General features: G+C 37.0%; 1 protein-coding gene across 1 annotated transcript in view; it reads left to right on the forward strand.

The window, feature by feature from the left end:
- Positions 1–17535, forward strand: part of MEI4 (meiotic double-stranded break formation protein 4) — a 209761-nt gene that overhangs the window by 59071 nt on the left and 133155 nt on the right. The window contains exon 3 of the mRNA XM_078446434.2: positions 1716–2251. Coding sequence (XP_078302560.2) covers positions 1716–2251 — 536 coding nt within the window. The remainder of the gene's footprint in view (positions 1–1715; positions 2252–17535) is intronic.

Consider the following 17535-nt stretch of genomic DNA (forward strand, 5'->3'; position numbering starts at 1 on the left):
TTTCATAACTGCAGATATCACCTACACACTGATGACTCCTGAAATGTATTTTTAGTCTAGACCTGTTCCCCACCTATAGGCTCATGTGGCCAATTTCCAGGTGACTCTCTTTGCCTAGACTTCCTCCAGTTGCTTCACAGTTTACAAGACCAAACCTGAACTCTCATGATTTCTCCTAAGCCAGGTTTTTTGTTTGTATTTTTACCATTTCAGTTAGTAACACTGTCCTCTCCCCAGCCACCTGAGTCAGAAACAAAAGATGCATTTATTCCTACTTCCACTTCATTGTGCATATCCAGCCAAACCACTGTCTTCTAGGTTCTAGTTTGAGGTTTTGTATTTATTTCCCTAGTCAGTTCCTCCCTTTCTCTTCCACAGCAACTGCTTGGTTCATTTCTTTAGTCATTGGCTATTAGGACTAATAGAGGTGCCTTTTAACTGGTTCTTCAGTGTCATTGTGTCCTCCTCAAATCTGCCCTTCATACAGCCAACAGAGTGAGTGATCCGTGAAATGAAAAATAAGACCATTTCACTTTCCTGCATTACCATTTAGTGTCCCATTCCTTCTTTCCTTGCTGGCAGCAATATTTCCCAAACTTGGCTTCATAGACATATGCATGTGCTTTAGAATGTTCAATGAGAATTTCTCAATTTTGCATGTATATTTTACTGATAATCATTTTACAGATGATAACCTTATTTGTGCTTATGATGACATCTCTGTAAAAGAATGACCTAAAATTACTAAGTTAGCTTTAACTGCAGTATTTCTCAGCCAACGTCAGAAGATTCTAGTGTTTTATGACATACTTTCAAGGATCTATGAACTCTAGTTCTATCTATCCATCTGTTTATCTCTCCATACAGATATGGGTATACTTGAATAATTATAAGTACGTATATATATAGAAGTTGCTTATAGATACTGATTTTTGTATATCAGGTATATGTGTGGATGTGTATATAATTTTTCCAAAGGGGTCTTACATAATTCAAGTTTGAATTACACTCACTCTACCTATAAATTCTAAGGTCCTTAATATGTGTTTTAAGATTTTTTATGACCTGACCTCTACATATTTATTTTAGTATCTTGCCTTATATTTTTCTGTAAAGGAGTATCAAACCACTTGTTGGTCCTTATACACACAGTGCTTGTCTTTTCCTTCTTAAATCTGTGCTTTAGGTCTTACCCCTTTGGTATATGGAATTCTCTTCCTGCATTTCCCTAACTTTTCACTTTGACCTCCTACTTATGCTTTATAAATTAGTTCCACTATCTCCTCTTCCAGGATGCACTGATCCAACAGGGTGTGCTGTTCAGTGGTCCTCCTGTTTTCATAGTGCCCTGAGTAAATCTCTATCTCTGGATACACCATATTGCTTTGTAGTTACCTCCTTCAGGTCTTGTGGTTTCTTCTCTGTATCTTTCAAGCATGGCACATAGTTGAATGAGAGATAGTGACCTGAAAATATATGGGGGAATCACCTTTGATTTCTATTAGTAAAGAGAAAGATCTTTCTATGGTCAGCTTAAGCAATTTCTGTCACAGTTTTTTTTCTATTTGATTTTTTTACACCCCTGGTTTTTAAATGCTTAATATGTATCTGCATGCTTCATTTAGTATTTTAAATTAGGAAAATCAATGTCTAGTGTTTATATGAAGAAATTTTAGCAACAGAAAGATAACGCTTCTAATCTTTTCTGTTTCCAGGAGACCCATCTTCCCAATTTCAAGCTCAGGAACCTAGCAGTTCTGAAAATACATTAAATCTGCTGGAAGATTCTGGGTGTGATTTATCAAATGAGCAGAGAAGTGAACCTTCAGAGATGTCCCAGAATTTTGTGGAGAGCTGCACCCCCACACCCCCTCTACCACTCCCCATTGTGAGAAGACATTGTGCCACTCTGGAAAACCCTCTGTCTTCCCACATGCAATTCTTGCAACATCTACTTAAACTGAAGAACTTGACAGAATCAGGGAGTCTGAAAACAGACTTAAGCCACTTTGAAAATGACTTTTCCACAGTATCTCATTCTGTTTGTCAGTTGCTGGATGGCCTGATCACTTTTTACCGTAAACCCAAATTTCCTTTTTCGAGCTTTTGGACAGAAGCTGTTGATACTTTAGCTGGACTGATCAGTGATTGTAACTTATCTAATCATATTCTTAAAAAGTGTTCCAAGAAGTTGGAAGAATTTGAGAAAACCCTACTACAGGTTATTTTAAGGAGCAACCATATAAATCGGGTAAGTATAAAATATCTTCTATTCATGAATAATATGTCCGTATTTTTTGTGAACATTCCCATTGGATAATACCAATTGCTGTCCCTTAGACTTGTGGCTCAGAGTCTCCAGGTAAGACCTTCTTTTGCAGCCATCTGCAGCTCTTACCCATTGTCCTGTCCCCTTCTCTGGCTTCTGATTGCTAAAGCATCATTCTCTACCTAGGTGCCTACTTCCAGCTTGCGCATCACTACTTTGAGTTATATGCCTTGTTTTTTATTGGTATCCTTGAGTTATTATCTTCTTTTGTTTCCCCCTGCCTACATTTACTTCCTATTGCTCAAAAAATCTCAATATTTTTCAGAAAACCACTAGCACTTACGGTTTCCCAATCTATAACTTCTCTTGAGTGTTAAATTCCTCATGATGGATTACCTGTACTGTATTGAATTTGTTCTTTTTCTGGCATTGACTAGCAGATGCCTGGAGGTCAAAGAATATTTTTCTCTTCTTTTAGAAATTTCATTGTAAGTGGTATAATACCTCATGGACCCTCTGCAGTTGTGGATTCAGTGAGCAAATCAGCTGAAGTACATATAATATATGGATTTATTATGTTTTTTCTTATTTATTTAACAAAGCTTAGTAAGGTTGACTCAGAGATTCTTTTTTCACAAGTGACATTGAGGTAACCTGACATCGTTTTGTGGTTTGGCTCTTGAGACATAATGGATGGTTTCTTTTTTGTATTACTTCCTATCTTTCTTCCTATCTGATCCTTTATTTGGGAAACTCCAAATGCATTTTAATCCTTCTAATTGACTACTAAAAATACCACAGAGGAGACTAAAAGGTCTATCTAACTTACTAACTGTATTTCACTGTAGGAAGAAAGTTGTTAGACCTTGTTTCTTCTGATACATCATTGTCAAGTGTTTGTCCTCAGTGCCATTATCTGAATGTTGTACAGTGTAGACTTTACCTGAATTTTTAAGACACTGACAAAATTTGAACTAGTTGTCACCTAATTGTTGCACATACATCTGTTTTTTTCGTCTCTGTTAATGTATGATTTGACCAATATTATAGAAAACTTGACAATTAAGCTTTTGGCATTTGTGAAAGATACTGAATTTTCTGTCTGGCAAACTAAATTTTTTTTCTACCTGATATGGTCAATCAGGAATTAAATATCAGATTTTTCATAGTAGTATCTGAGGTATATAGTCTGTTTCTTAACCATTAATAAATATCTCATACTTAATATTTCTTAATATATTGTTGCATTCTTTTAAAACTACTTTAAGCAGGTTTTATATTGACTTGGAACCTTCCAGATATTGGAAGGAATTGATTCTTTATCAATTACCAGATGATACGTGAGTATTTTTTTCAGTCTAGTCTTTCACTTAAGGATTAGACTACACAAGAGTAGCCTTGGGACTTGTATGGAAGGAAAGGAGTATGTAGAAGAATCTTGTGATGGTACAGATGGATCTGAAGAATATTTTCTATACCATTTGTCATGGTTCCAGCTGTTGTTGAATAGTTGGTCTGCAGTGGGGGAGTGAGTGAATGAATGGCTTTGGTATTTTTTTTTTTTTGAGAGGTAATTGTTGTATTTAGAGAAAGTAGAATCATAAAATTGCTCACTGCATTTGCAATTAGGATGATAGCTTATACATAAGTTTTAATGACACTGTCTCTTTTTTTTTCTTACCAGTAAAAGCTTCTTAGATAAAACCATTCAAACTTCTGTTGTCATTATTGCAATCATCATCATCGTCCAGATATGTTCATAAAGCTTCTTTATTAGAAAAAATGACTAATGATTGCTCTTAAAAATGCTTTTTTTTTTTTTTGTCTTTTTTAGTTTGAAGAAAGAATATATTCTGATGTGAAATCTAGATAGCTCCTATCATTGCATTTTTTCACTGATACTATTTTGGATTGATTAAAACAAAAAAAAAAAACATAGTTCAGAAAAAATTTTGCTTTTTGGAAAAAACCTGTTCCCATAGATTGGAAGTGTTTAAGTTGTATTGCTTAGAAATTCGAGCCCTGCTCTCGATTTTGTTAAAGTAAACTTCTGTTTGGGCAGTGTGATAGGAAATAAGAAAAGTTGTGGTATGAATTGAGTCTGACAGAGGGATTTCATGTGTTTACAGTTCATCTATAGCCAGGTTTTAAATAAAATATGTATCTTTTACATGCTCTCAATACATATAGTAGTAAAATTATTCTGACCATAGCTTAGTTTTTCTTTAGTGATCAATAAGAAGCTGCTATCTTTCAAAATCTTGAGGTTATTATCGTGAATGTCACTTATGTTGGGGCTATATATATTCAAGAGATAGGAGGTTGAAATGAGACACCATGGAAATTGTCTTGAATAATTCCCTAATATTAGCTTGGTTGAAATTATTAGTAAGTTTGGGGTAAATATATGTGATTTGTGGTTTTTCAGATTAGGATAAATCCTATTTATTTTTGTGCTATTTTGTGCTATAATATATACTATATTTATTTAATAACAAATGTTTAGGAATTGTTATCTTAGTGCTAAGCCTGCATCATATTTTTAGGATAACCACTAGTGTGGGACTAGAAGGTGTAATTCACAATGACATATCTGACAGGTACAGAAGATATGTATCTTGAAACCAGATGGCTTACAGAGGTCTGCAGTAGGCTTGCTCTAGGGGTTCTGGGAAGCAGTCTTGACTTAACTTGTCTTCTACTTATAGGCCCCAGCATGGCAAGTACCTCTCACTTGCATACTTGCCTTGGGGTCAGGAATGTGTGCCTGTGAGGTATTTAATGCCCTTTGCTTGACTGATAGCCTGACCTTTCCTATATTTCCAGACCCCAAAATGTGTTTATTTCTACTATTAGGTATTTCTTCCACTTATTTTTTCACAGGCCAGGATACTATCATAGAAGTTTAACAACAGAATGCTTATGATTCTATTTAGATTTAGCAATGGTCTCTTTGTCTTAAATTTCCTTTGTTTTGAAAGATGGGAAAGATTATATTAAGGTAAATATCAAAATGTATAGTTATCTTTGAGTTTTCAGGTACTTAGCATTTATTGCTAAATCTTAGAGGTATAATAGTGAATTACCTAGAAAACTTTGTCTTCAATTTCTTATTTCTTAAACCATAAAACAACTCTTGGACATATTAGCTGTGAAATTGAAAAAAAAATAAAACAATTTACTGCCAAGTAGATATTAAATTAGAATCTTTCACATGTATAGTAGGCAGAATAATGGTCTGCCAAAGATGTCCACATCCTAATCCCTGCCTGGAATTTGTGAATCTTTTATGTTGCATGATGGGTTGGGGGTAGGGGATTAAGGTTGCTGACCTTGGGATGAGATTAGCTTGGATATCCGTGTGTGCCAAATACTTACACGGGTTTTTGTAAGTGAAAGAGGGAGGCAGGAGAGTCGTCCAGGTGGGAGAGGAATTTGAAGATGCTGACTTTAAAGATGGCAGAAGGGACCATGAGCCTAGAAATGCAGGTTGGACAAGGCAAGTAAATGAATTCGTCTTGAGAGCCTCCACAAGGAATGCAGGCCTGGCAACACCTTCACTTCGGCCCAGTGAGACGCACTTCAGACTTCTGACCTCCAGAACTGTGGCTGAATAAATTTGTGTCGTGTTAAGCACTAAGACTGTGGTAGTTTGATACAGCAGCAGTAGGAAATAATACACCAGGTTTAATATTTTTACAGTGTTTTCACATCCATCATGTCATTATATATTTATACAATAACTCTGTGAGATGGACATCATTGCCATTTGTTAGATAAGAAAAATGAGGCTTAGAGAGATTTGCCCAAGGCCACCAAGCTGGTTAACACTGTGAACGCTAACACCTAGTATGAGATTTGAATGTGGCCGTGCTTTTCCTCTTCATTCTCCCTCCTCAAAACCCTCAAATTTGGTAAAATTGACCCAGATTCTAGGATATATGCAGATATTGCTTGTATAATCCCCCACTCCAGCTCCTTAGTGCACTGCTCAGAGACCAGAACTGCCAGATCTTTACTTCTGTTCTACCACCATTTACACCTCTTTTTTTAAAAAAATAAAAGTCTTACACTATTTCTTAGGTCATTCATTCACTCGTTCATTTTTGTTTATTTTTTAGTGAGCTCTATGCCCAATGTGGTGCTCAAACTCACAATCCTGAGATCAAGAGTTGCACGCTATACCTAGTGAGCCAGCCAGGAACCATGGTTATTTTATTTTTTATCTGTTCACTTTGTATCATGGAAGGTAAAAATTTATGTCTTATGTCACTGCCCTCCTCTACCTACTCTCCAAGCATAGGTTTCATTAAATCAGTATTACATATTTGTATTAAGTATGTAATTTTATTAGCACTGAGACATATAATACAGAATGATTTCATTTCCTTTTTGTACAACTTTTTTTTTAAAGATAATAGCTTAGAATAATTTCCCCCCCTATTTGCTTAGTTTTCTATGTACCCATAATTGATTCTTCTTTCAAATACTTTGCTAGGATTGTAAACATCCTCTTAGTGTGGCCAAACAAAGTAAGCCATTTATCAATTTGATCTTTTATTTTTAAAGAAACACCTTCTGGAGCCCTCCATCTTCCTGTTCTAATCTGGGCCGATGCTCCTGTGCCTGCTGCTCGGCGTTACTCTAGGGACTCCTTTTCCTTTAATCACCACCTGGAATTCCTTCTGCTGCTTTCTTGTGTCCTGTCTTGTCGTCTCTGGATGTCATCTGTTACTTTTCTTGGTCTATAACTTCATTTAGTGATGCCCATTCTTTAAGAGCTGACTTAGAATGGGTTCATGGGATATAATCTTAAAATATTTGTTTACTTCAAATGTTGTATTCCAACTTCAAACTTTATTAATGGATTAGGGTAGATTTCCAGGTTGGAAATCATTTTTCCATTTTAAGACATTTTTCTACTAACTTTTAGATTCCCGTGTTGCTGAGAATTCCAATGTAATTGTGATTTTAATTCCTTGAATGTGATTTAGTCCGCACCATCATGTACCCCCAGAAGCATTTAGCATCTCTCTTATTCTAACTTTGTTTTGTGACTATGGGATGGTGTACCTCAGTGTGGGTCTTTTAAAATTCTTCTTCTTGAGTCCTTAGTAAGTCCTTGAATCTGGGATTTTATCCTTTGGTTCTGAATTTTTTTTAAGTTTTTTCTCATATAGTTCTGTCTTCTCTGTTCCCTTTCTCTAGAACACCTCTTGGTCTAATCCCCTAAATTTCTTTTCTCTTTTATTATACTGTTTATTCTTTTTAATTTTTGTTTTTTTCCTGGGAGATTTCCTCCACTTTTTCTTTCTAGCCAACTATTGAAATTTTTATTTCTGCTGAAATATTTTTAGTTTCTAGGAGTTCTTATTCTCTTGATTGTTCCTTTTGATGGCCTCCAGTTCTTGTTTTATATCAATAAGATATAAAATGTTTATATTTTCTTAGCTCCCTGCTTTGCCTCTATTTTCTTCTAGTCTTGATTTCTGTATCTCAGTTGATATAATCTTCATTTTTAAGGGTTTTATGGTGCCTTAAGCGAATCTGGAAAGATGGGTTAGACATAAGATGGCCACCTGACAGATAAGTTGTAGAAGTGTGCTGAGTGGTATGAAAGCTGCTTGGGAAGAGCCAGTGAGGCAAGAGAAAGCCTGGAGAGCCCTGGAACGGCCACAGGTTTCATTTGGGAAGGAGTAGAACTCAGTAATGAATGAGCCTAATGTGATGGAGAAGGGCCAGGTCATTAAGGCTCTTGTATTTTTGTTAAATATTTGAGTGTCTTGAGGTGTACAATTAAATATTGCATGCATAATTTTGTATATAGAAGCATGTGCTCTTTTTCCTAGGAAGGTGCTTATAGTTTTTATACGATTCTGAAAGGATATTGTGATCCTCAAAATAAACATCTCGGAAATCATTTGGACTGATTGGCACACTTTGCTGAAATGAATCGTTTCTTCTCATCCAGTTCTACCCAATTTTCAAAACATGGCTCAAATCTTATTTACTCATAAATTATTTCTTATCAATCTGATCCAAAAATGGGCCTCTCTTCTAAACTTCTGTAGTGATTATTATCTACAATATTCACTTTTCAATTTGCCACATGCTGTCTTATTTTGGCTTATCTGATATGACTTGGTTTTAAAAAATATTTACTTTTCAAATGTGTTCATCACAGAGATTAATAGCTTAGGTTAGAATCCCCAACTTTTGTTAGTTGTCACCTTACAAGTTAACTAACCTCAAGTTCCACATCTACAAATGGAGATAATAAATATGATTACCTCCTAGTGATGAAGTTTTGGGGTGATTGGGGGGTGGTCCAGAGCCAATGACCAAGAAAGAATTCTTAAAAACATCTTTGGTGCAAAAAGGTGATTTTATTAAAGCATGGGGACAGGACCTGTGGGCAGGAAGAGATGCACTGGGGTCACGAGGGGTAACTCATTATATACCCTCAGGTTGGGAGGGGGTCAGGGATAGAGGAAGTCTCTAAGGAATTTTGGAAGCAAGGTTTCCGGGACCTTGAGGAGCTAGCTGTTGCTATGGAAATGCCATTTATTACCGTTTAATAAAACCTCAATCACAAGACCCTTCAGATGCATATTGGGGGGCCATAAGTTTGGAATAAGATTACCAGCATATATCTTGGGGGCAGTTAAGATAAAGGAAGCAGACTTACAGGATCCTCGAGGTTGGGATAGTGTTAAACTAAGATTCTCTTTTGCCCCCAGCAAAGTGTCATCATTGAGGAAGCTGAGCTCCTAGAGGGAGGTCATTTTGCCCATCTCAAGGACTTGTCAGTGTGCTGTAGGCAGTAAGGGAATTTAATTTTTCATTTGCCTTAGTTTCCCACGTTACCATGGCAACACTTAAACCCCTTTCTTTTGTTCTTGGGTAGCCAGGAGTGTCCGAGAACTATCACACATATTCCACCTGGGGGTCATGGTGTATGCTGTTAGCCAGTATTTTGCCCTCAGCTTGCCCCATGCTCCCTCATCACAGCGCCCCCCCAAATGAGGTATTTTTTTAAAATGAAAATAAGACAAAATAAATGACAAGTAATACTTCATAGGTCCTCATACCTTTAAATACCATCTTCTGACTTTTGGTCAAATTTTTGTGTATGGCACCTCCCTTATGGCAGCTCTGTGTTATTGGCACTATAATAGCATTCCTGAAGCACCTCTGTGTACCAGATAGCTGGTATCATCTTGTGATGTCACTATCCAGCCCCAGTCACAGCTGCCCACTGACTGATGAGCTTAGTAGGCATCACGGGCTTTTTTTCTATTTTAATTACAGAAAATCCATTGAAAATGGACTATTTGAGTGTCATGGTTTCACTTATCCTTTGCACCAATCCCTTCCTGTAGAGCTCCGTTGGGTCGCATCTCTTATCTTGTAGTTGATTTTGTAGGATTTTGTAGTCGACAAGTCCCTCTTAGACTGCCATATTTGCTTAGATCACCAGTGATGTGGCCTTCAGGAAGTATATGGGTAAATCTGAAGATACAGTTCCTGAAATCAAATGTATTGTTCACCAGTTCACCAGTACAACCTCTTAGTTGTATCTTAAAGCTCATTCGTGCCACAATTGTATCAACCTGTAGAACCTATTAACTTTTAATTCTGTTCCAGTAGCAATATTTGTTATTGATTTCTCTCCTGTGAGTTAGGACATCATTTTAGTAATGACATAGGCTTTTGCTCCTGCGCTGAGTTTTCTAAAGAGCCTTATGTTCTGCTGCTTTTGTTTTTGTCATAGGTGTTCATCAGTTTCTTGCAGTTTGCCTCGAGGATTTTTAAGGCTGCTCACAGTTTGTTTTGTTTTAGGATATTCCTGGGGAAATAAAAGTGGAATTGAATGTTGAGGCCCCATGCTTGATCTCATCTTTGTGCAGAGCTGTATTTAAATTAAAAAAAAAAAATAAAGAAGGAAAAATCTGGGCTAACATTCCTACAGCTGTACTTTATTTTTTTATGAATATAATTTATTGTAAAGTTGACTTACATACAACACCCAGTGCTCATCCCAACAAGTGCCCTCCTTAATGCCAATCACCTATTTTCCCCTCTCCCCCACCCCTGCATCCACCCTTAGTTTGTTCTCTGTATTTAATAGTCTCTTGTGGTTTGCCTCCCTTCCTCTCTGTTTGTAACTATTTTTTTCCCCTTCCCTTCCGCCATGGTCTTCTGTTCACTTTCTCAACATCCACATATGAGTGAAAACATATGATATCTGTCCTTCTCTGACTTATTTCATTCAGCATAAACCTTCTAGTTCCATCCACTTTGCTGCAAACAGTATGATTTCATTCTTTCTCATTGCCAAGTAGTATTCCATTTAATATATAAACCACATCTTCTTTATTCATTCATCAGTTGGACATTTAGGTTCTTTCCATAATCTGGCTATTGTTGAAAGCAACTACAGCTGTACTCTAATAAGCATTTACTGAAACAAGTTGTATCATAAACTCAAACACAAATCTTAATACTTACTTTGATCACTGCATCTGTGTATAAATCAAACAGTTTTTGGATTTTCAGAACAGTGTTTCTGAACACTTTCAGTGCTGATGCAGAGGAAGGAACAATAGAGCAGAACTTGGTTCTTTCAAGGTATACTTTATAATCCAACATCTCTTCCTGAGATAACTAACAGCAGTCTACCTTCATATTATACTTTATGGTTTTTAAAGCACTTTTATCTGGAGTTTATTATTTGTTCAGGCAACAACTTTGTGTCATGGGTATTAATACTATCTTCAGTTTATAGATGAAAAAATTGAGGGCAGGCAGGTTAAAGGACTCACTTAAAGTACTTAATTAACCGGTCATGGAAGACCTGGGTCTCAAACCTATGTATGTGACTACAGATACCTCCCTCATTCTTCTATATCTTATTTCCATATTAATTTATTTTTCAATTTTTACATATTTTGAGGGGAGAGCAAGAGCGAGCGAGCAAGCAGCAAACAGAGAAGGGGCAGAGAGAGAAGGAAAGAATCCCAAGCAGGTTCTATGCTGTCAGCACGGAACCCCACATGAGGTTCAATCCCATGAACAGTGAGATAGTGACCAAAATCAAGCCACTAACTGAGCCACCTAGGTGCCCCTCCATCTTAATTAAAAAAAAAAAAAATCCATACACTTTTGTCCCAAATGCAAAAGAAATGAATTGACTTCAGTTTATGGGTTAAAAATGTTAGAAATCAAAGACCTTACCAATATGTCTCACAATTTTATAATGAGAATATTTATAGTTTGTTTGGGTAAGTTGATGCATTTTATTTAGTACAGTGATTTATGTTTACAGAAAGCATAAAAGAAAAAAAACTATGACTGTGTATTACATTGTAGGATCACCTGTTCCTTGTTTTCATTTTCTTTTTTGGCTATAAATAACATATCTGTTGAAAACTTTATAGCCACATATAGATTCTAGTTTCTAATCGAATATAAACTTTGTGGTTTTGGTTATGTCTACATAAAGATAAAAATGTTTTCCTCTCTGCTTTAACAATATTGTGAAATACATTTTAAATTTTCTTGAAGCTTTATAAATGAGATTTTGAAGCTATCATTTAGTTCAGTTTCTCCATTGAGTTCAGAATCTGCTTAAAGTAACTCCCCTCCCTGCTCTGCCCATAGTTATCAATACTTTTAGGAGTTGGAAAAACTTAATACATAGCTATCAGATGTGAGGCCTGGAAAAATCAAACATTTCTGAGAACATGAAATTGCTTCTCATTTATTTATAGGCATAATGGTTTTAAAGCAGAACATTTTGAGCATACAGAGATTAACCATTAACCCACTTACTCTTTTATTCCATGGTGCTGTTCCAGGGCTAGGTCTCTAAAATGAAACATGGGACTCTTCTCATGTGCTGGGTACTGTCACAGATGCTGGATATAGTCTGGTAGACTAATGAGTCCCTGCCAAGGGTAACTAATAATCCAGATGGCCATTGAATAAATGAACAAGTGATGTAAACTGATGTAAAAATTAACAGGGTACAATGGGAGAGAATAAAAGAATAGACATAATTTAGATTGGTGATATTTGTGAGGTTTCACGGAGGAAGTAGCTTTAAAATAGAAGGAACAGAGGTTTGGAGTAAGGGCTCTCAAGACAGTGGTCATAACGTGTGCTACTGAGACAGGATGTATTTGAGTAATTTCTTTATTTTTTTAACATTTTTTAATATTTATTTCTTTTTGAGAGACAGAAACAGAGCATGAGCAGGAGAGGGGCAGAGAGACAGAGACACAGACTCCAGAGGAGGTCCAGGCTCTGAGCTGTCAGCGCAGAGCCCGATGCAGGGCTCCAACTCACAAGCTGTGAGATCATGACCTGAGCCGAAGTTAGATGCTTACCCAACTGAGCCACCCAGGCATCCCTGTTTGAGTAATTTCTTGAAGCGAGGCGGTGTGCTCAGGTTGAGAAAGCGGAAGGCAGAGAACTGCATAATGAGTAGAAAAATACGGATTGTAATGGATTGGTAAGGTGCCTGCTGTATTAATTTCTTAGGGCTTTTGAAACAAGTTACCACAAACTTGATGGCTTTTAAAACAGTAAAATTTATTCTCTTACAATTCTAGTGGCCAGAAATATGAAAAAAAGGTGTTGACCTGATCATATGCTTCCAGAGATGCTAGGAGAGAATTGCTTCCTTGCCTCTTTCAGCTTCTGGTGGCTGCTAGCATTTCTTGGCTTGTGGCTGCATCTCTGTTTTTAATTCATACTGTCTTTTCTACTCTGTGTCTAATCTCCCTATGCCTTTGTCTTCTAAGGATATTTATAAAGGCATTTAGGAACTATATAAACAACCCAGAATTATCTCTTCATTTCCAGATCCTTATCCTAATTGCCTCTGCAAAGACCCTTTTCCTTTTACCTTTTTACCTAAATAATATGGTTAACATTCACAGGTTCCAGGGACTTGATGTGAATATCTTCTGGGGACTATTTTTCAGCCTACCTCACCTACACAGCATTCATTTTCACTCTTACCCTTTGAGAGAGGGAGACACAGAATCTGGAGCAGGCTCCAGGCTCTGAGCTGTCAGCACAGAGTCTGACATGGGGCTCGAATTCACGAATTGTGAGATTATGATCTAAGCTGAAGTCAGACGCTTAACTGACTGAGCCACCCAGACGCCCCCGAAAAAGCAGGTTATCATAAGGATGGATGCAGAGTGGGTTGGCAGGCTGGCCACAGGTAGCTGTGGGGTCAGGGGGTCAGGGTATTTTCTCATCCCCTCATGGTTTTTCTTTTTAAGTTATATGGGTGTTACTCCACTGATGAGCTTCTTCAGCGACCTTGTAATTTTGGCTTATTGTTTATCTGTCTTTGTATCATGACCTTTCAGTTCCCTCATGCTTAAAACCAAGTTAAGGGCCTAGCACATCCCCTGGTATATTATAGTCTAATTGAATTAAATAATTCTAATATATATTCTTTGTATTGAATAAGCGAATTAATGAGTGAGTAGATAATGTTCCTTCTGTTAAAAATGTTTATCAAGAACATCATGCTAGAATCACCAAACATGTTCCTGTAAGTCTCACATATGAAGATTAATACTTTTACATAAAATTTACTTTTAAAATAAGGTACATCCTGGTAAAATGAATCCAATAGTCAAATGTATATACTGACACTGTATCTCCAGATTGCTTTTTTATAAAGCTAAACAGACATTTCCTTCCTTTACTTTGCTTTTTTTTGAATGCCTATGATTTGCCCACATCAGTGTAGTTAGATTTCCCAAATATTGTGTGCTGTTCTCTCTTACAACACATGAATGCTTACTCCTATATATATTAAAACCTTGCTGCTCAAAATGTAGTCCAGGGCCCAGCCATGCCATGTGACATCATCTGGGAGCTTGTTAGAAATGCAAAACCTGAGACCCCTATCTCAGATTTCCAGAGTCTGATTTTGTATTTTAACAAGATCCCCAAGTAATTCAGATACATGTTAAAGTTTGAGGAACACTGCATTAAAAGACAAATTTTGATTCTAGTTCCCCACTAATTAAGGCCTGCCTTTATTGAGTTCTTGCTGAGTGCTTTGCAGAGATCAATTCACTTAATCCTTGTAACAACCCAGAAAAGTATTTATTTTTTTATTATCCTTCTTTTACAGAGGGAGAAATTGACACATAAAGAGGTAAAATCACTTCTCTGTGAGCACAGGTAGGCACACCCTGGATCTAACACAGGCAGTCCTACTCAAGAGGCTCCCTTCTCCAGCAAAACAGTAGCTACCTTCATAAAGCTATGATTTCCTTACTGCCAGCTCCTGCTAGCCCAGACCTTGTGTATTCCACTGGGGTGGCATCTGTCTTTCAAGCTCAGAGAATCTCTTTCTCCCCCACACCCTAACTGTAAAAATCTCTTGGAAGAATATTTGCCTTCTCTCTGCCCTGGTTACTGGAGGGTTTAAAGCCACATTCAGGGATTGTGTCTGTTGTGTGTCAGCCCTGAGGAGGCACGGGCCACTGGGGAAGACTCACAATGGATGGAAAGACAGGAATGTTATGAATGCCATCTGGATTCTGATATGTGGAATTCCTTTGGGAAATAAAAGTCGAACAGTCAGGATTAAGGGAAAGATGAGAGAAGAGGGGAATCACCCTGGGTCCCTTTTGGTCTAGGCACCCTAAACAATGAAGATAGGTGAATCTTCAGTATCAGCTTAGGACATCATGTGAATTTAAAGATAAGGAAAGGATATCCATCTCAGAAAAAATATTTTCTTCCTTTACTCAGGTTTTAAAGCAGCTTTATTGAGTGATGAAATACACTGCACATACTTAACACAAACAATTTGATAAATTTTCATCTACTCAGTTTTGTCTGATTTTTTTTCCCATGGGAGACAAACACTGTTATACTACAGAATGCAAAGATGAAACTCTGTGGGAGAGTTTACACCACTATGATTGAGATTTTGGCCAAATGACACAGTACAGAACTTTTTTTTTTTTTTTTTAATCCGAGGGTTTTTGTTTTTGTTTTTGTTTTAAACTTTTATTCATCTTTGAGAGACAGAGAGAGACAGAGCATTAGCGGAGAAGGGGCAGAGAGAGGGAGACACGATCCTAACAGGCTCCAGGCTCCAAGCTGTCAGCACAGAGCCTGACGCGGGGCTCGAACTCACAAACTGTGAGATCATGACCTGAGCTAAAGTCAGACGCTGAATCAACTGAGCCACCCAGGCGCCCATAATAGGGAACTTCATATTTTTGGAAGGTGAGGATTTCTTCCAAACTAAGAAGGCATTTTGAGATTGAAAAAGAAATCACCAACTCCATACTGTGTGCATAGAGTTTAATTCATGGTTAACTTAGTAAAAAGAGGGTCAGGCAGAGGATGATATGGACAGCTCCATAGCTATTCTTTTTTTTTTTTTTTAATTTTTATTTTTTGATTTTTTTTAACATTTATTTTTGAGACAGAGAGAGACAGAGCATGAATGGGAGAGGGTCAGAGAGAGGGAGACACAGAATCTGAAACAGGCTCCAGGCTCTGAGCTGTCAGCACAGAGCCCGACGCGAGGCTCGAACTCACTGACCGCGAGATCATGACCTGAGCCGAAGTCGGACGCTAAACCGACTGAGCCACCCAGGTGCCCCGCTCCACAGCTATTCTATGCAAAGTCCAGATCTTATTCTACAGACTTTATAGAGTGAAGGGATGTGAAGGAGGGCATTGTAGTGAGATCAGAGCACTCACATGCACTTTTTCAAAGGGTCTGCATGCACCTAATTGACAGCTAACATTTAATAAATCTTGTGGTGCTATCTATGCATCAGGAGGGGGAAAGACTATGTTATCTCTAACAGAGTCATGGGAGGCCAAAACAACCCTCCTCCATATTCTGGTCTTGGCAGACATTTATTATACCAGGTATGTATATTAATCTCCAAGGGGCCCGGAACATGTAGCTCCAAGAGGAGTCATCAAGTGGACATGAACAAGATGGAGGCCAACTATGGAATCAGTATTGTCAGCACTGCTACAGTTATTTATATACATTACAAATGAGCACCACGGTAAGTCTCATCATCATCTGTCACCATATACAGTTTTAACAGTATCACTGAATATATGCCCTGTGCTGCACGTTAATCACCATATCTTATTTAATTTTAAAACTGTAAGATTGTACCTTTTAATCACCTTACGTGTTCCATCCATCCTCCCTGCCTTCCGGCAACCATTAGTTTGTTTTCTGTACCTATGAGCCTATTTCTGTTATGTTTTGTTTGTCTCTTTGTTGTTTTTTAGATTCTACATTTAAGTGAATGTACTTGTCTCTGTCTGATTCATTTCACTTATCATAATACCCTTAGGTCTGCTATGTTGCAAATAGCAAGATTTCATTCTTTTTTAAGGCTAAGGAATATTCCATATATATACACCACATTTTTATTCATCTATCAGTGGACACTTAGGTTGCTTCTATATCTTGGCTATTGTAAAAAACGCTGCAGTAAACATAGGGGTGCATATATCTTTTAAAATTACTATTTTTGTTTTCTTTGGATTAATATCCAGAAGTGGTATTGCTGGATTATATGGTAATTCTATTTCTGATTTTTAAAGTAAACCCCATAATATTTTTCCATAGAGGCTGCATCAACTTACATTTCTACCAACAAGGCAGAAGGGTTCCCTTTTCTCCATGTCCTTGACAACATTTATTACTTCTTGTCTTTTTGATAATAGCTATTCTGACAGGTTTGAGGTGATATCCCATTGTGGTTTTGATTTGCATTTTGCCAATGATTAGTGATGTTGAGCATCTTCTTTATATGGCTGTTGGCCATCTATTATGTTGTCTTGTTAAACTGACCCTTTGTAATTATATAATGCCTACTTTGTCTTTTGTTTCAGTCTTTGCTTTAAAGTCCATTTTGTTTTATATAAGTATTGCTACCCCAACTTTCTTTTGACTTATGTTTGCATAGAATATCTGTTTCCATATCTTTACTTTCAGTCTGTTTGTATCTTTAGATATGAAGTGAGTCTCTTATAGTCAGCATATAGAAGAATCTTGCTTTTTAATTCATTCAGCCATCCTTTATTTTGATTAGAGAATTTGGTCAGTGTACATTAAAATAATTATTGATGGGTATGTACTTTGCCATTTTGTTAATTGTTTTCTGGTTGTCTTTGTTGTTCTCTATTTCTTTCTTCTTATCTTGCTCTTTTGTGGTTTGATGCCTTTCTTTAGCATA

Source organism: Panthera onca, chromosome B2, assembly GCF_046562875.1.
Source record: "Panthera onca isolate mPanOnc1 chromosome B2, mPanOnc1 haplotype 2, whole genome shotgun sequence".
Taxonomy (NCBI): domain Eukaryota; kingdom Metazoa; phylum Chordata; class Mammalia; order Carnivora; family Felidae; genus Panthera; species Panthera onca.